Genomic DNA, 24,625 nt, shown 5'->3' with positions numbered 1-24,625 from the left:
AAAAAAAAAAACGATAGATAGGTGGACCCCCGCTTTAATAACAAGAGTCCCCCTTTACATCCCAATTTGCAGAGTTCCCTTTCACTGTAAGGGGGGACTCTGCAGACTCTGATGTAAGGGAGACCACTGGGGACTCTAACATAAGGGGTGCTCTGGGAACCCTGATTTACCTTAGTGTACCCACTCAGATACAGGAGAGAGAAGGGGGAGACTTTAGTCACAGACAGGAATGGAGGGTGAGCTCACTCACCCCTTGGCAGTCAGCACCTCTCATCCAGATGTATCTGAGGCTGCTGGACTTCAAATTTCTGGCCCCCACGTTCCTTTTCTGAGGCACAGCGCCAGGGATTGGAGAGTGGGCAGACACAGAGGGGTGGGAGGAAGAGGTGCAGATTGAGCCCTCTTTCCTCTCCCGTCTGTGTGTGTATGTGAGGGGGTTGTTAGTGCCGGCTTTGGGCAGTGTGAAAGAAAGTTTAACAGACACTCTCAGCTTAGACAACTGCAGCCAGCAACCCTGCTGGGAAGCCATAGTCCAGTCTGAATAATGTATCTGAAACCCGGACGCATGATTCCAAACCCGAACTGTCCGGGTGAATCCTGGATAGGTGGCAACCCTAAATGTATGGCTAGCCTAAATCACAGCACTACTGTGCAAATTGGTTTTCTAGTGACAGCATTCTCTGTATACTGCTACACTGTTCTGCTCACCAGTACTTAGATTGACAGCTGGTTTTGTTCCTATGCATGTGATGTGTACAGTACTTGCTCCCAACCCAAAGTTCAGGAAAGAGGTGTGGGAAATCAAACAGGGTCAGTCATCTTTTCAAAGGGAAAAAAATATGCTTTTTTTCATCTGAGAGTTTTTAAAGTATTTTTACCGCTTGTTAGGAATATGTAAATAATTATGTCAACATGATCTGGGCATAAGTTTTACAGCAGGTGAGCCATACAGCTTGGTAAAATGCTATTTTAAATGACTGTAGCACTGAACTGTATATCTTACAGCAATCAGCGAGTGGTCTGGTCTCATTTTCTCAAGTGAATTGGGTATTGTGTTTTGTACTGGTTTTAGTGGGCTCTGGCTGTGCTTTATATTCTATTGGGCTTGTGCTTACTGCATGTTTTAATGACATTCCAGCAGCAAATAGCATCTGTGTATTGTTGCATGTCAGATGGAGGTTTAGGTATTAACAAAATTAAGGGTGAGCAAAGAGGGGAAGGATTCTCTGGAATGAGGAAATCTACACTGCAAAATAGTTTCATGCCTTTTTTTCCTTGCATTCAGTTAGGAACTGTTAATAATTAGTACAAACAATCAATGGCATTTTTGTTAAGTCATGGACATAGAATTTAGTTTATAATTTGGTGTACTGACACATGCTTTTATATAAAATTCTGTTCACAGTGGGGTTCTGTTGTGTATGCTGTTTATTTATAGGAAACCTCAGTAAATATGGAAATGCTGTGTGAAACACGAAGGCTGTACTTTTTTTTACCTCTTTCTAATAATATAGATCCTCTGACTTCAGCACATTTAGTCAATATTCTGGAACAAGCAAGCAGCCAGTGAACTGAACATAAAAAAAAGTAGATTTCTGGTTTGCACACCTGCTCTGGGCTCACTACAAGTGCAGTAGGCACTGCCGTTCCTCTGAAAAGTGATCCATGCAATATATCACCCCTTCACCACCTTTTTTAACCACATATTTGCCATACTACCGCGCCACAATTGCATCCATTGGGCACGGTTATGGTACAGTTCCAGCATGGCCCCAAAGAACTGCATTAGTCGCATTCTGCAGCATCACTGCCTACTATTCAAGTAACATGCTGCTTAAGTTTTCCTTCGGGTATGAAGCACAACATTACAGCCAGGCATGTGTACAGCCGTGAGTGGCTGTATGTTCAGTGTTCAGGTGAGTGGTCAGGTAATGGTCAAACCACAGTTCAACTGCCTGGTTTTACCTCTCCCAACCCCACCTTTGATTGAGCCCTTACGTCCAAAGAACTGCCTCTGTTTGATCTGCAGGTGCCATGGTGCTGCATATGTGATCAGTTATGGCACCAGCCATTTAATGGCCTGACAGTTTGGTTTAGAACAGAAGCAACTGTGACAGTTATCATTTAGGGCTAGTTTACACTTGCTTCAAAACAAGGCTTTAGACCGGCTTTGTTAAAGCTCTCTGAATGCTAGTCAAAGCTCCTGTTACTAAATAAAATGGTTAGCTTACAGTCTGGTTTACACCTTTTTTCTGTAAAGGTGAACTAACACTTGAAAGCTCCTGAAATGTATGGGATCTTCCTATAATTACTTTCACTGTCACTGTTTCGACCACTCTCCCCTCCTCCAGTCCCTGCTGTACTTACCCTGTTGATGCTGAGCTGTCAGTGCCAACAAAGCCAGTTCAGCTGCCCAGCTTGACATCTCCACTCTTCTCTCTCATCTCTGTGCAGTACTTCCAGGACAGATTAGAGTAATTCAGTGTGACAGCACTGACCAGTCAGAATTGCCTTGGTCCATCCTGGAAGCCCTGCACAGAGAAGAGGGTGAAGAGCCAGGATTTCAAATTTCCTGACCATATCCTCAAGGTAAATACAGCGGAGGGTGGGAAGGGCATACATATGTTAGTACACCTTTGTACTTCTTCTGGAAAGGTGAATTAACACTTTAAAACAGCAGTCAGGAGAGAACCCTTACATATTGTGCATTTGCTGAGCTTTCCAGGGGACCTGACAGCTATGGTAGTAACTAGTAGTAAAAAAAGGTTTTTGGCATGAACAGGTTGAAGGGAATGAAAGAACCGATTTTTGTGGCGCAGGACAGAATCCAACCCTATACAACTGCATGGGCTTGTTGGCTGCATTTTAAATCTCTGCATGATTACAAACATCTGATGTCCTAATTGCTGAGATACAGTTGAGTGTCAAGGAGTCCTGTGAGGCCTGGGTTGTGGTATAGTTGTACTGGGTGGACGGAGGTTATCTTCTGTCGGGCGAGTTTTCAGTAACCGAACAAGTGGTTTGTGTCCCCTTATCTTGCTTCCTGCAAGGGGGGCTCCCTCTCTTTCTGATGGAATGTTCTGCTGGACCTGAGAGTTCCCTTCTCTGTATTCTTCCTTCCCCCTTCTTTTCCTTCTTCTTCTCCTTCTTTTCTTTTTTTAACCTCCCCAGTACCCCTCACAGGGCAGTTGTGTTGCGTTTTTTTTTTCCTCTCTCCCAGGAACCCATCGGCTATGGGGTGCTCAAGGCATGAAGGGTTGGCCTGGCATCTCCCTAAAAGGACTGTAAAGAGTTGTCAGAGATACCTGATAGTTTTGAGCTACGTTAAATAGCTAGCCCTAACTGCCCTACATTTTATGTATATCGTACTTTCCTTTGTCCCTAATTAGTTTTTATTTTTTTGTTTATTTTTGTTTTCAATTGAGCTACTGTTTATCATTTTGCAAATGGTTGTGGCTTCTTGCACCCTTATGGAGTGTTTGACTCAACAGACATGCTTGTGTTTACACATTGAAACTAAATTGTGTATGATTCCTCATGGCATTGTATTTGTTCAGCTGTTGACCTTTATTTCATGTGTCTGTGGACAAAAATTTATTATGGAAAAAAAGGCTCTTGAGAAGCTATAGTAGTGTTTGGTGCAGGTTAAATGCTATTTTTCCTCCATGTGTCATGACCTCAGTAGGGGTTACGGTAAGAAAATCAATGCTTAGGCTGTATATTGGCCAAAGCAAGATTTAATAAGCTTTCACAAATGTGAAAGCTTAAATTTTATACTGATATAATTATAAAAGTTGGGTTAAAAAAAGACTGCACTTACAGTCTCTCACAAAAGTGAGTGCACCCTTCACATTTTTGTAAATATTTTATTATATCTTTTCATGTGACAACACTGAAGAAATTACAGTTTGCTACAATGTAAAGTAGTGAGTGTACATCTTGTATTACAGTGTAAATTTGCTGTCCCCTCAAAATAACTCAACACACAGCCATTAATGTCTAAACCACTGGCAACAAAAGTGAGTACACCCCAAGTGAAAATGTCCAAATTGGGCCCAATTAGCCATTTTACCTCCCCGGTGTCATGTGACTCGTTAGTGTTACAAGGTCCCAGGTGTGAATGGGGATTGCAGGTATGTTAAACTTGGTGTTATCACTCTCACTCTCTCATACTGGTCACTGGAAGTTCAACATGGCACCTCATGGCAGAGAACTCTCTGAGTATCTGAAAAAAAGAATTGTTGCTCTACATAAAGATGGCCTAGGCTACAGGAAGATTGCCAAGACCCTGAAACTGAGCTGCAGCACAGTGGCCAAGACCATACAGCGGTTTAACAGGACAGGTTCCACTCAGAACAGCCCTTGCCATGGTGGACCAAAGAAGTTGAGTGCACGTGTTCAGCGTCTTATCCAGAGGTTGTTTTTGGGAAATAGACGTATGAGTGCTGCCAGCATTGCTGCAGATCTTGAAGGGGTGGAGGGTCAGCCTGTCAGTGCTTAGACCATACGCCGCAAACTAAATTAAATTGGTCTGCATGGCTGTTGTCCCAGAAGGAAGTCTCTTCTAAAGATGATGCACAACAAAGCCCGTAAACAGTTTGCTGAAGACAAGCAGACTAAGGGCATGGATTACTGGAACCATGCCCTGTGGTCTGATGAGACCAAGATAAACTTGGTTCAGATGGTGTCAAGACTGTGGCAGCAACCAGGTGAGGAGTACAAAGACAAGTGTGTCTTGCCTACAGTCAAGCATGGTGGTGGGAGTGTCATGGTCTGGGGCTGCATGAATGCTGCCGGCACTGGGAAGCTACAGTCCACTGAGGGAACCATGAATGCCAACATGTACTGTGACATACTGAAGCAGAGCATGATACCCTCCGTCTGGAGACTGGGCTGCAGGGCAGTATTCCAACATAACAACCCCAAACAAACCTCCAAGATGACCACTGTCTTGCTAAAGAAACTGAGGGTAAAGGTGATGGACTGGCCAAGCATGTCCCCAGACCTAAACCCTATTGAGCATCTGTGGGGCATCCTCAAATTGAAAGTGGAGGAGCGCAAGTTCTCTAACATCCACCAGCTCCGTGATGTCGTCATGGAGGAGTGGAAGAGGACTCCAGTGGCAACCTGTGAAGCTCTGTTGAACTCCATGCCCAAGAGGATTAAGGCAGTGCTGGAAAATAATAGTGATCACACAAAATATTGACATTTTGGGCCCAATTTGGACATTTTCACTTAGGGGTGTACTCACTTTTGTTGCCAGCGGTTTATACATTAATAGCTGTGTGTTGGGTTATTTTGAGGGGACAGCAAATTTACACTGTTATACAAGCTGTACACTCACTACTTTACATTGTAGCAAAGTGTAATTTCTTTAGTGTTGTCACATGAAAAGAGATAATAAAATATTTACAAAAATGTGAGGGGTGTACTCACTTTTGTGAGATACTGTACCTTTGGTGTTTTAGTAGAATCAGGAACATACAGCTATGATTACAAAGTAAATGATGTAATCCAAACAACATCATCCTACAGGACATTACCATGTATGCAAAAAGCTTATGGTGGCAGCTAATTTTTACACAGACCCCACTCAGTTTTCCAAGCCCATGACCTGTTTATACCATAGTAGTCTGACAAGGGACAAATATTGTTTCATCACTTTCAACTCTGGATTCTGGCTAGCTTCTTCCTGCCTGTTTGGGTCAGAGTAGAACTAAGCTGGTAGTACTTATATCTTCAGTACAGTATTTCTCTAAAGTGCCCTTCACCCATTGCTTGTGTGAGGATGAGCTAACATACATTTGTCTCTCCCAGTGTATTTGGCTGTTACTGATGTGTAAAGAATTAACTGAAGTGTAATGATCCTTGGATGCTAAGTTTCCATTTCCAAGCCCTGTTGCGTTTTGGAAAATCTTGTTTGTTTTGATATGCACAGTTGCCATAGGAAGGGAATAGGTGCCCAGTCACTATAATAGAAGAAATTACTTTGCACAGAACCTTTTGTGTTGTAGCTGTGCCCTAATGATTGTTCTATGCGAATTGTTTTACTGGCAATGGATTCCATATGCTCTATTATATCCCTTGTTAGAGAATAATTAGAGTGTAAAACTGGTTTGGGGTTATTTATGGAAATATGAGACGTATAGGGTTTCTTTGCCTGTAAATGTTGCTTGTTTAATAAAGTGGCCTTAAAATACGCTAGGTTACACCAATCATGTAAGTCTAGATAATGATTCCCCTTGTTATATCAACATGTTTTAATAAGATACAAAAAAAAAATGTTGACTCGATATTGAGAACTTAAAATAACTGATTGGCTAAACTTCCTGGCCAGTTTTGTAACATTTGATGCCTTATTTAGGGAGTAGTGAATTCAACAATGTCTTCTGAATTGCCATAGTGTATTGGTACTGTCAAGCACAGAATTCCCACACTAGTGCTACTCTGGTTGTACCATTTGTTTAATTTTTTATTTCATATGCCCTGGGTTTAGTGAGAATTTTGGATATACAAAATGAGATGCTTGCTATGAAAATTAAAGTGTATGTCAAGCCAAACAACTTTAGTTTTAGATGGAGTGGGGAAGAATTTGAATTTCTGTCAGGTTTTTACTGCTGTATGGGACTCCATTAAAGTGATTTGCATTCACTTCCTGTCCTGCTTACAGTAGTGTCACCAATAACCAGACAAGAAAGGAGTGAAAATTTGCAACGTACTGGAATAAAAATCTGATAGAGGTTCTAGCCTTCTCCTGCCCTACTAGAGGAATACATTTTTATTTATGTATGTGTTTCTGCTGGAGAGTTTGCCTCACTTCCTGTCTGCTAAAATATTGTCAGCAGAACAGGAAACGAGGGGGAATCTCTCTAATGGCACTTCAAATAGCAGTAAAAACCTTTCTGGAATTCAATCTTCCCTATCAAAAACGAAGAAAAAAACTGGGCATTCACTTACAGTGTTGCCAAACTTAGACTTTATGGAGTTGTAAGGGTTTTTTGGCGAAAGTAGTTGCTAGCTAAAGCTGGTGAAGAGACAAGAGTGCACGGCAGAATGGTTCAAAAAGAACCAGTGGTTCAGTCTTTAGAACTAATAATTTATGGGTGATTGGTTTTCGGTTGGCCATACACTATACAATTTTCTTGTTCAATTCTCTTTAGATTTACCTTCAATTCTGTAGTGCAAGGGCCTGCCTGAATGCATACACATTGAAAGTGTTTAGGTTGGACCTCATATTATATTGACTTTTAACCACTAAGCCACTGCCCACCGTCATATGACGGCGGGACGAGGCTTCTATTGTTCTGGGAGGACGTCATATGATGTCCTCGCCCTCCCGAGCCACTAGGGGGCGCGCGCGCTCGCCCGCTGCGTCGCTCGGGACCCGGTGCGCGTGCCCAGCAGCCGCGATGTCCGCCGGGCACCCGCGATTGCCGGGTAACAGAGCAGGAGCGTGGATCTGTGCATGTAAACACAGATCCACGTCCTGTCAGAGAGGAGAGGAGACCGATGGCGTGTCCCTTGTACATAGGGACAGCGATCGGTCACCTCCCCCAGTCAGTCCCCTCCCCCCACAGTTAGAATCACCTCCTTAGGTAATACATTAACCCCTCGAGCGCCCCCTAGTGTTAACCCCTTCCCTGCCAGTCACATTTACACAGTAATCAATGCAATTTTATAGCATTGATCGCTGTATAAATGTGAATGGTCCCAAAAATGTGTCAAAAGTGTCCGATGTGTCCGCCGCAATATCGCAGTCACAATAAAAATTGCAGACCGCCGCCATTACTAGTAAAAAATAAATTAATAATAAAAATGCTATAAATCTATCCCCTATTTTGTAGATGCTATAACTTTTGCGCAAACCAATCAATATACGCTTATCGCAATTTTTTTTTACCAAAAATATGTAGAAGAATACATATCGCCCTAAACTGAGGAAAAAATTTGTTAAAAAAAAAAAAAAATTGGATATTTATTATAGCAAAAAGTAAAAAATATTGTGTTTTTTCAAAATTGTCCCTCTTCTTTTGTTTATAGCGCAATAAATAAAAACCTCAGAGGTGATCAAATACCACCAAAAAAAAGCTCTATTTGTGGGGAAAAAATGATAAAAATTTAATTATGGTGCAGTGTAACATGACCGCGCAATTGTCATTCAAAGTGGGACAGCGCTGAAAACTGAAAAATGGCTTGGGCAGGAAGGGGGTGTAAGTGCCCTGTATTGAGGTGGTTAAAGTTGATTTGTAATCAGAGAAACTTGAATGCTGCCATTGCCAGCGTCTCCATCTGAAAATACAAGTTGCCCGGCTTGAATACTGCCCCTTTGCATCAATGTTATTGACATAAAACAAGAATGCAGATGTATGTAGCCCACTAGAACTTTTAACCTGAAGTAACACCCCTCTGCTAGGCTCAGCTCTCTCTTATGCAGAGCTTTAACTCGTTTTACTGTTCTTAGCTTGGGTTAGAATTAGAGGTCGACCGATATGGGTTTTTCTCTGGCCGATGCCGATGCTGATATTTAGAAACCGCGGTGGCCGATGGCCGACATGTGATGCCGATTTTTTTGGGCCGATATATTTGGCCGATTTTTTTTTTTCCTTTCTTTTTTCCCTTCATCTCATAAAATCTAACAGTTAGACCCCTTTCACACTGGGGCGTTTTTCAGGCACTTTTGGGCTAAAAATAGCGCCTGTAAAGTGCCTGTAAAACGGCTCCCCTGCAGTCTCAGTGTGATATCCCGAGTGCTTTCACACTGAGGCGATGCACTGGCAGGATGTAAAAAAAAAGTCCTGCAAACGGCATCTTTGGAGCGGTGTATACCGCTCCACCACTCCTGCCCATTAAAAAGAATGCGCACTGCTGCCGAAGCGCCTGCAAAGCGGTTTGGCAGCGGCGCTTCAGGGGCGCATTTAACCCCTTCCTCGGCCGCTAGCTGGGTTATAAGCGCCCCGCTAGCAGCCGAATAGCGCCTCTAAAATGACGGTAAAGCGCCGCTAAAACTAGCAGCGTTTTACCATCAACGCATGGCTGCTCCAGTGTGAAAGCAGCCTTAAGTAATACAGACATTTTTTTTCATTTAAACATTAAACAAAACAAACCTTCAATCAGTTCACTTGTATGTATAATTTAGAAAAAAAAAAAAAAAAAAAATAGCTTAAATAATAAATACACAAAAACAGGTAATCAAAACTTTTGGACGAAAAAAAATGGGCTAACTTTACTGCTTAGGTTTTTTTTTTTAATTCATTACTGTATTTTTTTTTTTTTAAAATTGCGTTTGAAAGACCGCTGCGCAAATACCGTGTGACATAAAATATTGCAACAATCACCATTTTATTCCCTAGGGTCTCTGCTAAAAAATATATATATAATGTTTGGGGGTTCTAAGTGATTTTCTAGCAGAAAATACAGGATTTTTACTTGTAAGCAACAAGTGTCAGAAAAGATTTAGTCTTTAAATGGTTAAACTGAGAGCTTCTACACACAGAGTTCAGTCTATTGATAAAAAGAACCTGAAAGATACAATGTATCTTCTTATCAGACTTGGCAGGCTGCCCAGACGAGGAGAGAATCCTCTCCACAGATAACTTAAGGAAACTTGCATTAACTTCTATTACAGAAGTCATTTGCAAGTCACGGCTGAAGTTATAATCGGCCTTTTTTATCAGCACAATCGGCTGATGCCGATTAAGTAAAAAACGCCAAATATCGGCCGATATATCGGCCGGCCGATATATCGGTCGACCTCTAGTTAGAATATTGCTTCAATGTAATAAGCAGATGACTGAATTGCAATTGACAATGAGAACAAAATTAAGAGATTGATAAAGGGAAAATTGGCCTCTTTGTCTCTACTGTCTATAAGTACAAGTCTACTGTGTCTAATGGTAAATCTGACACTGATGCAAATAAAAACTTCTAAATTCTCTCTGACTTTCCCAATCTGTATACTTATTACAGGTCAATGACGCAGAAGGTATTAAGCCTAGTTGGTTAGTATTACAAGCAGCCTGATAGAATTTATAAAATTAAGTCAGCAATACAAGCCCCTATATTTCCCTTGACTAGGAAGACCTTTGGGCCTTACTGCTTATCGTTGGCATGGTGCTTTCTCTCTGCCTGGGAAATGGAAGACTAGGAGGACAGGCAAGGGTGCAGGCAAGGGTGGGGAGACCTGAAGAGGAAGTAGAGACAAAATATATGTGAATATGCTGAATTAAGTATAGAAGAGTAATACTGGGGTTGCTGCTCTGGGGATGTAGGGAAACATTACAAGGGAAAGCTAGGGAGAGGCGTAGAACAAAGGAAAGGGGTTGGAGTTGTTGGAGACTGGAGGCAAATGAGGGGAGCTGAATAAGATCGGAGGTGGGGGGGCACCCCCACCTTCCTGTTCCTGTGCCTAAAGCATATATATATATATATATATATATATATATATATATGAGAGGGGGAGAGATAATGTATATATATACTATATATAATGGTCACAGTAGTTTTGTTGCATCTGCCCTAAGGCAGGAGTTTTACATTTTTTACATTTAACAGTTTAAAGAACAGGTTCACTTTAAACTGTCATGATAATTACATTTAAGAATGTCAACCCAACTAGAAATCATAGACAGTCAGACTGACTCCATCCAAATCTTTGCATAACCGCTTGCCGACCAGCCGTTGTCATTTTACGGCGGCAGGTCGGCACAATCCTGCGAACTGGCATAGCTATACATTAGCTCGCGGGATCGGGATAGCAGGCGCATGTGCCCGATGCACAGCGGGGCTGCCAATGCTCATGGCCGACGGTCACGATGACCGCCGGCCACAATCGATCGCGATGACCGCCGGCCACAAGCGATCGCGAGCACGAGAGACAGAACAGGGACGAGTGTGTGTAAACACACACTTCCCTGTTCTGTTCTGAGAGGAGTGACAGATCGTGTGTTCCTATTAGTTAGTCAGTCCCCCCCCTTCAGTTAGAAACACGTAGCAGGGAACAAAGTTAACCCCTTGATCGCCCCCTTGTGTTAACACCTTCCCTGCCAGTGACATTTTTACAGTAATCGGTGCATTTTTATAGCACTGATCGCTGTATAAGTGCCAGATGTCCCAAAAATGTGTCAAAAGTGTTCGATGTGTCCGCCATGATGTCGCATTCCCGATAAAAATCACAGATTGCCACCATTACTAGTAAAAAAAATAATAATAAAAATGCTATAAATCTATCCCCTATTTTGTAGATGCTATAACTTTTGCGCAAACCAATCAATATACGCTTATTGTGATTTTTTTTTTTACCAAAAATAAGTAGAAGAATACATATCGGCCTAAGCTGAGAAAAAAATTGCTTCATTTAAAAAAAAAAAAAAATGGGGATATTTATTATAGAAAAAAGTACAAAATATTGTGTTTTTTTTCAAAATTGTCGCTCTTGTTTTGTTTATAGCGCAAAAAATAAAAACTGCCGTTGCGATCAAATACCAGGAGAAGAAATCTCCATTTGTGGGAAAAAAGGGACGACAATTTTGTTTGGATGCAACGTCGCATGACCACGCAATTGTCAGTTAAAGTGACGCATTGCCGAATCGCAAAAAATGGCCTGGTCATTCTGCAGCCAAATCTTCCGGGGCTGAAGTGGTTAAGGGCAATTTATATAGCTGGTTGTCCCTAAAAAGCAAATGTTGGTAGCATGGGTCTCTTCCTTTCAGTTCTAATTACTCCACTGAAAAGTACTTTGACTATTAGTGTGTGCATGTCATTGTTAAAACCTCAGACATAACCAATGAAAAAAAAAAAGCACATTTTTCTCTACTGTGTACTTGTCTCTCTCCAAAGCTCTAAGTATCATTTCTCTCTACTGCCTTGTTCTTCTCTTATCAGCATGTGTCACTTCTGGCAGCTTTTCCCGACACAAAAAGTTAAAATGGTGATGAGTGTGGGAGATACAGCACTCAGCCTGTGACTCATATCCACGGGCGGTGTCCCTTTCCTCCAATCAGGGCTCAGAGCTGTCGGCAACACAAGGATTTCACCACCCCCTGCTCCTAGAACTAAAGAAAAATCCGTTCTTCTGTGTGTTTTCAGAAAGATCTACAGAAGAAATAGCTGCAGATACACAACTACAACTTATGTAGGAGGATTTGTTTCACTTTAACACTTTAGGTTAATCTAGTGGCATGACCCAATAATTAAGAAATATGATAAATGTCTTTCTAAACTCATTATGTAAAGATGAAAGTATTAAGCAAACATTTCCAAAATATCTAGATTGTTTACTTCTGTGTAGTTTACAAAATGATTACCTCTTAACTGTCAAAATTATTAGCCCTTAAAGTGATTGTAAAGGTTATTTTTTTTTGTTTTTTGTTTTTATTAAATAACAAACATGTTATACTTACTTGCTCTGTGCAAGGGTTTTGCACAGAGCATCCCCGATCCTCTTCTTCTGGGGTGCCCCAGCAGCGCTCCAGGCCCCTCCTCATGATCGGATGCCCCCACAGAGAGCCGATTTCCATGGGGGGCAACCATGTGGGTGTGCTCACAAGTCCTGGTGCTGTGTCCATTGACACAGACAGCAGGACTCGTCCCTGCCCCCCCCCCCCACTCTCAGGTCACTGTATTTGATTGACAGCAGCGTGAGCGTGCTCATCGCTGGAACGAACGGGTTCAGGTAAGAAAAAGGGAAGGGGGGCTCTGGGGGACAGCTCCAGCACAGAAGGTTTTTTACCTTAATGCACAGAATGCATTAAGGTGAAAAACCTTGAGATTCTACAACCCCTTTAACTGTGAGCTCTTTAATGGCCAACAAAAAGCTTGCCAATGAAAAGTATCATGTATCTCTATACTTTCTTGATTTATATTGTTATATACTATATTTTATTATATTTATACCCATCCTTTGAGGTTCCTTGAAAATTTGAGGCTGCATTTCTGCAAACAGAGTTGGAGTTTTGGTCAGTATTAATGTTGTCCTCAATGCTGAGAAATACAGCTAGCTATTTATCCATCATTGTCCTCAATGCTGAGAAATACAGCTAGATATTTATCCATCATGGCATACAGGAAGGCATGTCATTGGCCCCAAATGTATTCTGCAGCAGGACAACGACCCCAAACATGCAGCCAATGCTATTAAGAACTATCTTCAGGGTAAAGAAGAATAAGGAGTCCCGAAAGTCATGGTTTGGCTCCCACAGAGCCTTGATCTCAACATCATCAAGTCTGTCTTAGATTACATGAAGAGACAGAAGGATTTGAGGCAGCCTTCATCCACAGAAGATCTGTGGTTAGTTCTCTCATGCCGCGTACACGCGGCCGGACTTTCCGGCAGAAAAGGTCAGACGGAACAAATCCGTCGGACATTCCGATCGTGTGTGGGCTTCATCAGACCTTCTCTGTCGAAAAATCTGACGGACCTTAGAAATAGAACATGTTTCAAATCTTTCCGACGGACTTGATTCCTATAAAAAAAAAAACACTCGTCTGTATGCTAGTCCGACTGACCGAAAATTACGCAAGGGCAGCTATTGGCTACTAGCTATTGAACTTCCTTTTCTAGTCCAGTTGTACGTCATCACGTTCGAAACGATTGAACTTTGGTGGGATCGTGTGTAGGCAAGTCTGTTTCGTAGGAACTTCGTTGGAACTCCGTTGAAAAGTCCTTTGGAGTTCAGTCCGATGAGAAGTCCGCTTGTGTGTACGTGGCATAAGAAGTGTGGGACAACCTACCTGCCAAGTTCTCTCAAAAACTCTGTGCAAGTGTACTTAGAAGAATTGAAGAACTGATGCTGTTTTGAAGGCAAAGGGTGGTCATATAAAATTTTTATTTGATTTTGATTTCTCTTCTGTTCACTTACTTTTCATATTGTTACTTGATAAAAATAAATTATTACCACTTCTATTTCTGAAAGCATTTAAACTTACAGCACTTTTTCCACCTGCCTAAGACAGTACTGTATATGTACATATTTCTCAGGGGAAACATAATTTATGTAATGTGTTATCCACTTAATTTCTATGTATAGTTTGTAATTATCCATTTAGATTGGGAATACATTTTATTCTCTTATCTCACTGCTGATTAAAAATAAACATTTTTTAGTAACAATTGGTAGAGAGCAAGACCTCTTGCTCCCTAGCTCCCTTGTTACCTCCACCCACAATTGCTTCCAGGACTTCTCCAGAGCCTCTTCTATGCTCTGGAACTCCCTGCCCCAGTATGTCCGGTCAGCCCCTACGCTTTAGGCGATCCCTGAAAACTCACTTATTCAGGGAAGCCTACCCCACCTCCAACTAAGAACTGTACCCTAGTCATCTCCATCAAATCATCCCCCGCAGCTATTACCTTTTGTACCACCTCCCCCTCGCTTTAGATTGTAAGCTCCATGAGCAGGGCCCTCCTATTCCTTATGTATTGAACTGTACTGTTCCCCCTCTACCTTGCAAAGCGCTTTGTAAACTGTTGGCGCTATATAAATCCTGTATAATAATAATTATTATAATAATGTGATCTAGGCTGCCTAGACTGGAAGCTGTGAAACATTTTGTAGGGAAAATGTTCATGACAGGTCTACTTTAGCTATAAGACAATACGGGTTATTTGAATGACAGGCACCCTTTAATACCAGAAGTTCATGGGAATGTTACGGAAACACTTTTAAGAGACTTTTTAAACTTGCTTTTCTATACTGTGCTGTAGAATTGCTAAACAATAGGTTTGTAAAGATTGAATTCTCTTTCTTCACTCCTGGTTGTTCTTTATGTCATTCACATATTCACAGTTCACAGGATGCAACTACTGATCTGCATTCTCTGTATTCTTACACAAGTTTGTGTTTTTTTGCATCATTGCCAAAAGCAGAATTGGCAGCAAATAAAGCAAAGAGTCAGGCAGAAGGGACTAAGATATTTCACAAGTGGTTCCTACAGATTCCCGGTGGCCACCTTGAGAACAGATAATCTGTAAAGATCTGCCCGTGTATGGCCAGTTGAAGTGTTTATTAAGACCTGGGATTGAAGTGTTTTGTGTAGATGACAGGTCCTCTTAACCAAACATCAGCAAGTTATTTGTTGTACCACATCATTTTATTGGACCCTGAAATAATTATTACAGCATCGACATACAGTTCTTCTTGTGAGTTCCAGCATTGTTCTTTATAAACAAACATAAACAAACAAAACACTTCTCTGTATTATTCTCCACAAATGTTCTGGCAGAATTCTGCCTTAATTTAATTGTGGTCGCTCAACTACATCTTGGCAGCCTCTGACAATATAACTCAGTTTGGAGATAATGTGTTTGCAGTGTGCATGTCTGCCCATTGTTTGGGAATGATTACATAGTTCTTTTTATCTATATCTACGCAATTAAAAAAATGCGTAACTGATGTACACTTTGATGTCACCTTGAGTAAAATTGTTAAATGAGAACAAAACTGCTATAGGGACACCATCCATTATTCCTGCATAAAACACATGGGTATCTCTAAGACTTCAAATAAAAGATGTGATTGATTGTGTGTTGGGAACCATAAGGAATTGTTTTAAGTACAGTTCTTTGTTTCCAAAAAGACACTTAACATAGGACATGTTAGGCACATTTCTCCAATGTCTGAAATTCTATTGTGTGATTATGTTTTTTTTTGTTTCAGCAATAACTAGTTGTTAGCAGTAGAAAGTGTACATTACATCCTACCTTTCCCTTTCTGATAGTGGAAGTCTCATGCTTTGAATGTCAAATAACTGGGCTTGGCTAATGGGCATGGTCAAACCCATACATGGTCAGATTTTGGGTGGGATGCTGTTGACTGATAAGTAAAGTACCTGATTTTTCCAGGAGTTGTGCAGTGTTAGGTATATAACCCCTAAATATAAATCAAGAAAGTATAGAGATACATGTACATGATACATTTCATTTGCAAGCTTTTTTGACATTCAGGTTTTTTGTTCACGTTTGAAGACGACACCTGGAGGTAATCAATTCTGTTTTCACACAAGGTCCATACAACTTTCATTCAAAATTCACACATTTTTCTAATTGGATTCCATTTGGTTGATTTACTCTGAAAATGAACTTTTCAATTTGCAAGGAAAGTTGCACTTTGCATGGCAATTGTACCCAGAGTTTAGTGAACGAGGTGGAGCTCTGCTGATTTTCATCTCAGACTGGGTTCACACTTGTATGACAAACGCTCGGACATTGGGAGCTCATGACGCATGAAAATCAATGTTTCCCTATGAGAGCCCTCTTAACTGGTCCGACACAAGTCGGTCCGACTTTGAAAATGCTCCCTGCACTACTTTGGTCCGACTTTGATCCTACTTCAGCCCATTGAATATCATTGAAGTCGGATCAAAGTAGGATCCTTGTCCTAACCATCCAACTTGTGACATCCGACATGGTGATTACAGGAGCAGTAAAAGGAATTTATGTCACTCTGGGATTGTTTTGATTGATCAAAGGACAAGTCGTACTATCTCAAAGTCGGAGCAAAATCTTATCTTGTTCATTCAAGTCGGATGGAAGTAGGCCCAAAGTTGGACCGATGTAGGACAGATGTAGGACAGATGTTGCAGGGCAAAGTAGGATGACAGTAGTACAACAGTCGTGTCGTACCAGTGTGAATCCGGCCTAAATCATGTGCAAGCAAAAATAATGTTTCTTTATTTCCTTGCACATGATTGGGTATTCTTTGCAAAGTGACTTTTCACCATACTTACTAAGTTCCTGAGGAAATTCCCCTACCCCAACGTGTCCATCCTGGGTGAAAGTTGTGTAAATCTTGTGTAAACACATTTATAAATCAACCCCATTCCTTGAAAAATTCTACTGCCTTAAGTTGGCTATGGATGGAGAGTTTTTCTCTGCTTTATCAAAACCTAATTGGCAGCTCCATTGTATCCACCTAAATACCTGATTAACCATCAGCACAGGTGTGTCAAGCAGCGAGGCTGTTAGTATCCTCCAAACCATTCAGCATTCAGATCACAAAACAAATAATAATAAATGAAAAGGTTGATAGGGCAGACCTGCCAGTTAGGTTTTGATAAATCATTTTGTAGTGTGAAACGCTTCAACCTTCCACCTCCCCTGTCTGCTATTTGTGGTGCTTTTTATACATTTTTGCTACAATAAAGTTGATTTTAGCAATTTAATTTTGGGTGTGCAGTCATCCCGATTTTTTCTTTGGAACTGGTTATACCCAAGTTGATTGATCAATCAACTTGGGTTCATTCAGCCTGCCAATGCATGGTTCGAATCTCGGCCGGTCCCTGCTGAACCGGACGCGATTCGAACCGTCTATGTCACTGGGTCACTGAATGTACTATTATTCCCTAGATATGTATGCCCTTAGTTTCTTATGTAGGAGGAAATGAGCATTGCTTAAACCAAAATTTCGAAGCAAAATATATTGAAAGTACTGACAGCTTTGGTTTCATCCCTTCCCACTTAACACATGCATATATGTTGCAGAACGGGGGGTAGGCTTTAATGCTGGGCTGACACTAGGGTTGCACCAATACCGATACTAGTATCGGTATCGGTGCCGATACCAAGCATTTGCACGAGTACCTGTACTCATGCAAATGCTCCAATGCTTAATCTGACACCTCCAGCATCCTCCAGGAACGAAGAGATGTCGCACGAGGGAGTTGGAGAAGAAGGTCGGGGAGCCACACGTCACAGGGCCCAGGAATATCAGGGGAATCAGCTGGTGACTGAGAGCAGAGCCATGCATTGCTGTGGACTCCATCCTTCCACAGGACCAGGATAACCGAGCTGAGGCAGAGGCTGGCCCGGAGCTATAGGCAGAGGAGAAGGTAGATCAGGGCTGTGCAGGGGCCTCCCCGGATCAATGGGTGGCACATGATTGTCTGCGCTGTCATAGCAGCGGGGGGAGGGACATCCAATACATGGGGGGGGGGGTACAGGGCTTTATCATATATTACCCACTACCACCAGTGCTGCAGATCTTTCCCATTCTACTCCCCCCCTTCCAGGGTCATTCATTAATTGAATGTCATTAATCAGGATAATAGAGATTCCAGAAGCACACTTATCATTGTGTCTGCAGGGACTGTCCTGCCTGCTGGACAACGTTTGTCATACAGAAGATCAGGAAAGTGATCCAGCCTTGACATGGGCATACATTGTGTATTCTTTTCTTTCTAGGGAAAAATATTCCGCTGCACAGAATTAAATGCTGCTTATTACAGCTATTTATACCCCGACCCGTCATAAAGTTATCACTACTAAGAGTAGGGATGCAGTGCCAATACTGAGCATTTGCACAAGTACTTGTACTCGTGCAAATGCTCTGATGCTTAATCCGATACCTCCAGCTCTTCAGCATGACGTTAAAAAAAAGTATTGGTAATCGGTATTGGCGAGTACTTAAAAAAAAGTATCTTTACTTGTACTCGGTCTTAAAAAAGAGGTGTCTGTGCAACCCTAGTTGACATATATGTGCCTACAGCCGTAGTGCGTTTTGCAGGGAGAGCACTCACTTGGTAACCCCCAAAATTGTGATTGTGCTGTTACTGACATCTCCCAATCACTATTTACAATCAGGAACCAGTAGGATGGGCTATTGATCATGAGCCAGTCACAGTGACCACTGGATCTGGAGCCTGCCTACCGGCCTTTGGTATAAAAGTGGTTGTTAAGCCACTATATTATAAGCATGCCATCCCCGCTGTAAAAAAATATTATGTGTCCCAGTGCCTGTGCTATATAAAAAAGATGCCGAGTTCTATCTATATCAGAGCATCTCCTGGTGCTCACGTGACGCCTCGGCTCTCTCTCCTCTCCCCGGCTGACAGCTATAGCGGGAGGGGCTGAGAACTCCCACTGACGTCATTCGGGGAGGAGAGAGAGAGCCGAGGAGTCACCTGAGCGCTGGGAGATGCTCTGATATAGATAGAAATCTGCATTTTTTTTTTATATAGCACAGGGACACAAAATATTTTTTAACAGAGGGGATGGCATGCTTATACTATAGATATGATAGCAGCAGGAGGGGACGATTGTGGAGTGTAGGGAGCTGGGAGGAGGAGCTGAGAGGGAGAGGGGAGGAGGACATATGAAAGCAGAGAAGAGGGTTGCAGATGACGAAGGCACGTAAACTGACCATGGTGTCAGGGCTTAGCAGTCATGATAAACCGTTGTCAGTTTACAGAGGGGAGGGCATAGCCAGGGCAGGATCAGCCAGGTATTTCAGGTGATACGGGGGGCCAAATTACACTTCACAAGCACTGTGCTGTACAACATGCTTTAAGGGAACAGGATCCATTTTTTTGTTTTTGTTTTTAGGGTAACAAACACTTTAAGACTCCTTAAAGGGCCAGCTCTTGTCAGCAGAAAGTGGTTAGTTAATTAGTGTCTTTTACTGTCATTACCTTTACTACACTATGTTTAGGGTAGTAGTGATTGCTATATAATAAGCTATCGGGTGTTTTTGTGTGTGTGTGTGTGTGTTTGTGTGTGTGCGTTTGGTGTATTAAGTATTTCAGTTGTCCTTATGTATGTTGTTAAATACAGCTGTTTCCCATTTCAGATTAGGAGACTTATGTATGAACATTAAATCAGACTTATGTTTTATATTGTGAGGGAGTGTGCAAGTCCTTATCTTCAAGCTACATAGGCCAAATTGATATAAATGTCCAAATGAGTACAGTTCCTGTTATTAATACCAATAAATGAAAATAATTAAATTCCATTTATAACCAAGTCTTGGCCATGTTTTACATCACAACATATTTTTCCATGCTGTGTTACCTACCTGATTTTCAGAGCATTGTTTACTTTCCATTGCTGAATCAATTAAGTTGATTTACTAAAGGAACAGGGACAGTTCACTAATCAAAAGTGAAAAGTTCCCAGCGTTTAATAAGATGGAGTTGTGTTTTTCTCAAACAACCAATCATGTGCTAGCAACAATCCTGTTTTTTTTTAAATTGTTTTGCACATGATTGAGTATTCACAGTGAACACAGGTTCACCTTTTTACTCTCAAGATGTTATACACTGTGAAAGTCCTCCTTTAGTAAATCAACCCAAGTATACTCTGAAGGTAAGATTAATAATAATCGCATTAATAATTTATAATTAAAAATAAAGTTATATTACATAAATATCTGCTTTTTTATAGGCATATTGCAGCAAAAAAACAAGCAAAAAATATAGTATCTGCTCAATAGCTCAACAATAATAAGTTATTACATTAACAATAACATGGCCTAAAATGTATGAACCAATTTTTACTGCTGAAATAAATACTGAATATGTGTCACACAATATGTGTTTTTAAATTGCTATACTACAATTTTATGCATGAATAAAATAAATAAATATACTTACCCCCCCCTACCCCCCCCCCCCCCCCGCCTAAATCAATACCTAAACCATATTTCACTGCCTGTCAAAAATCAAGATATATTGCAACCCTGGAGCTCAACCCAAAAGCTGAAATAGACCGATTTGCATGTTCTATGGCCCTAGCTTCATAATGTTAATAACCAAGTGCCTTTCTGTGTTAATAAGTCATGCTGCTGTCATAGCTCTGATTATTTGTTTTTACAGGGAGTTCTGCCTATGGGCCACAGAGCAAGACTCAAGGAAAAGGCAGCTGCAACAATCTCATGGTCACTAACAGTCCAATGATGGTGCAAAGACTGGGCCCAATATCCCCTCCAGCAAACCAGGCAGCAACAGCTTGCAATCAGATCAGCCCCAGCTTTCAGAGGAATCTAAACCTCCAGCACTTAGCAATACCTCCATCTGATACCAGGTCTTTTTAATAGTTTTTTTTTTCATAACCCACTTTTTTATGCAATGTATTTTGGAAATCATTTGTGTGAAAAAAGTTCTTAGAAAAGTAACACGCAGACATCATAACAGATCAGTGCCGCTCCAAGCCTGCAGTATCAGTCTCCCAGGTTTACATTCTGTATTTAGGGGCTTGGCAGAGATAGAGCGCATCTCACTCCAAAATACAAACTGTCATGTAGGTATCACCACACACTGTATTCAACTCCAATGTAAAGTAAATGAAAGAAAGGCTTCAGCTCAGATTCCAACCCACCGGTCATGCACCTCTGACATGTTTCACCCACATTGGGCTTAAGTAGAGTTGAATACAGTGTACCTGCATGCCATAATAAGCAAATATGTCATGTTTCCAGCAATTCAATTTCAGTGTGGTACCTACCACCCAGGACACTACATGTGTTATGATCAATCTGATCACTCAAAACTAAAGCATGTACAGAAACATAAGCTAAAGTCATTGTAAAGCATTGTTTTTTTTTCTTAAAATAATAAACATAATAAATAAACATGTTATACTTACCTGCTCCGTGCAATGTTTTTGCACAGAGCAGCCTTGATCCTTGTCTTCTTAGAATGCAGTAAGGTAAAAAAAACCTTCTGGCTTTTGCAAACACTTTAAGGCAGGGCCTTCCAAACCAATTTTCCAAGGCTCATGGAAGGCAATGTTTTTCAGAGCTCTTTGGAATCACAGGTGAAATAATGAGTTTGCATCATTTACGCGGTGAATAATCAATAATAGCTTTGTAACTGCTGGAAGTCTGGAAACCATATTATTTTGGTGGTCCTGGAAGAATAGAGTTGAGAAACACTGTTGTAAGGAATGCTGGGCCCCAAGCTAAATGTTTTTTTTTCTAAATGATCTGAATGAAAACAGTGCCGTGGTTGTCTGCAACACCGAATCAGATTAAAAATGGCATCTTTCCACTACTGGCTGAGACAGTAAAAATCTGGTGACTATGCACTACTCAGTCAATTTACTAATAGACACTTTTCACATGCTTACAAGCTCACTAATAAGACAAGAGCAGAATCATTGATGAAGATTAATTTGTTACTGTGATATCTTTTGAGTCTCGCATGTTATTGCTGTGTGTAAGGACAGCAGAGGGTGCTGCAGAATAATGATGAAATAAATCTCTATGATGTGTTATTTGTCAACCTAAACTTCTACTGTTAGTACAGTTACTATTAATGACAACCAATTGCCATCACAGTCACAATATTTCAAGGCACAACTCTATACCTGAAACGTAATTTCAGAAAGTATTGTACTAGAATTTCCCTAACAAAAAATACATTTATTAGTTTCAGCCTTTTATGAATCAAAAAAAATCATGACTTTATTTTTTGGTGCCTTCTACAGTGTAAAGATCCATTCCTCTGTAATCATGTTATTTATACAGCTCCTTGATTTGTTGATCACTGATTGAAGTTAGATTAGATCAACTAGTCCCTGTGTACTTAAACGAGGAGTGCTGGAATAAAAAAAATAAACGCGCATACTCATCTAGGTGGATGCAGCATCTGTCCCCCGCTGCCTCTAATACCGCGTACACACTAGCGGACTTTTCGACCGGACTGATCCGACGGTCTATCCAACGGACTTTCGGCGGACTTTCGACAGACTTTCCGAACAAACGGACTTGCCTACACACGATCACAGCAAAGTCTGACGGATTCGTACGTGATGACGTACGACCGGACTAAAATAAGGAAGTTGATAGCCAGTAGCCAATAGCTGCCCTAGCGTCGGTTTTAGTCCGTCGGAAAGATTTGAAACATGTTTTATTTCTAGGTCCGTTGGACTTTTGGGAAAAAAAAGTCCGCTGGAGCCCACACACGATTAAATTGTCGGACGGAGTCCGGTCCGCCGGACCAAGTCTGCCAGAAAGTCCGCTCGTGTGTATGCGGCATTAGACCACTAACTGAGCAATTAAAGACTGCTGATCGCTCAGTTTTCTGTCTTTGCTGAGCAGAAAGCCGGAGACTGTCAGTCAGCAGCTCTCTGCTCTGCCCCACCGGGCTGTAGAGGGGGTGGGGGCTGGCTCAGGTTCTCAGTGACTCGCTGAGAGGCTTAGCCAGCTGCCGCTGAGGAATCTTGATGTATCTCGACTGTAAAGTTGGGATCAATCCAGAGCTGAGTGAAGTCAGCTAAAGCCTGCTCTCAGTTGAAAATGGGTCACAGGAGTGCAGAACGAAATGCACTCCTGCGATCCAGAGGAGAAGTAGGGCCAAAAGAGCTTCTCCTTAAATGTCCCAAATAATGGGTAAAGGTAACTTGAATGAGCCACTGTGGGTCATTCCATGTGCAGAACGAAAGCTAAACTCCTCAACCAAAGAATCTGCCATCTTAGCTTCTATTTAATCTAAAGTTGCCATGGTGCTGCACATGTGATACGTTATGCCCCAGTCATATCATGGCTTGACAGTTCAGTTGAGAGCTTAAGCAACTGCGACAGTTATCAATCTTGTCATACCTTGAATGTAACTGTTTTGGGGAACAGTTAAAACAATAGGTTTAGTTCTGTTTACCTACAAGAAAAAACCATAATATAGCATCTGGCATGTCCATATACTGTATATCCTGAAAAGAAAGCTAAAATATGCAAAAATAATACAACTTTTTTAGTTTTGAATTGCCGGAAACTGTCTTTTGGGTCACAACTATTAAATTTACTTAGTGGACTGCAGTGAATGCTCTACATACTTCCTTGTAGCAAACTCAAAAACCTATGGCCCTAACCTCCAAAAAGTGAAGATTTGCTGATTTGTATGGAACAGGCAGAAATGTTATGCCCAAGCTGTACCTTGGAAAAAAATTGCACTTCCTGGTATTTGAGAGGACCTAGGCACTCCTGTGCTTGCAACCTCATTGCTGTTTATTGAAGTGTGAAATCTAAGGCACTGCTGCTGCTGACTGCTAGTCTCGTATTAGGTGTGAGATTTGGTAATGTCACTTTTGTGCTGCTCAGTGTTCTCCTTGCTAGAGACTGAGAAATGAGGAAGAAAACCCCTACCTCTTTCAAGATGGCCACCTTCACACAGAGGCGCAGTGCAGGGCAAGACATGGTAAGTCAGTAATGGGGAAAGGTCAGCTGCAGGGAGACCACAGGCAATACTGGTGACTAACCCTTTGCCCTCTATCATTTTTGGGCACAGCTTCCAGTGTTCAGTTCCTCTTTAATGCCCCATACACACGATCAGAAATTCAGTAAAAAAAAACTTGGATGGTTTTTCCGACGGGATTCAGCTCAAGCTTGCTTTGCATACACATGGTCACACAAAAGTTCTCTGAACTTTCGGCCGTCAAGAAAGTGGTGACGTACACCACTACGATGAGCCGGGAAAATGAAGTTCAATGCTTCCGAGCATGCGTCTAATTGTTTCTGAGCATACGTGATTTTTTGCGCGTCCGAATTGCATACAGACGAACGCATTTTCAGATAGGAACTTTTTCCGACCGAAAAATAGAGAACCTGCTCTCAGTCTTTTGCTGGCTGGAATTCTGCCAGCAAAAGTCCGATGGAGCATACACACAGTCGGAATTTCTGACCAAAAGCTCACATCCGACATTTGCTGGAGGAATTTCTGAATGTGTGTATGGAGCATAAGAGAAATAACAAATAAAAATGACAGAGATTTTATATTACATACTGTTAGGAGCAAAAAAAAAAAAATGGATCAAGTATAACAGCAAAATACAGATGTTTTAATGAAATATTTTTTACAGTTCAGTCTTTTTTTTTATATCAAGTATCTATTAAATTACACACTAATTATTACCTAATCCCCCTGG

General features: G+C 41.4%; 1 protein-coding gene across 1 annotated transcript in view; it reads left to right on the top strand.

The window, feature by feature from the left end:
* Positions 1-24,625, top strand: part of GLIS3 (GLIS family zinc finger 3) — a 551,611-nt gene that overhangs the window by 128,972 nt on the left and 398,014 nt on the right. The window contains exon 3 of the mRNA XM_073634951.1: positions 20,581-20,788. Within this exon, the coding sequence (XP_073491052.1) occupies positions 20,581-20,788 (208 nt within the window). The remainder of the gene's footprint in view (positions 1-20,580; positions 20,789-24,625) is intronic.

The sequence above is a fragment of the Aquarana catesbeiana genome, linkage group LG01, assembly GCF_042186555.1.
Source record: "Aquarana catesbeiana isolate 2022-GZ linkage group LG01, ASM4218655v1, whole genome shotgun sequence".
In the NCBI taxonomy this organism is placed as follows: domain Eukaryota; kingdom Metazoa; phylum Chordata; class Amphibia; order Anura; family Ranidae; genus Aquarana; species Aquarana catesbeiana.
Note: the sequence above shows the minus strand (reverse complement) of the source record. Positions and strands in the feature narration are given on the sequence as shown.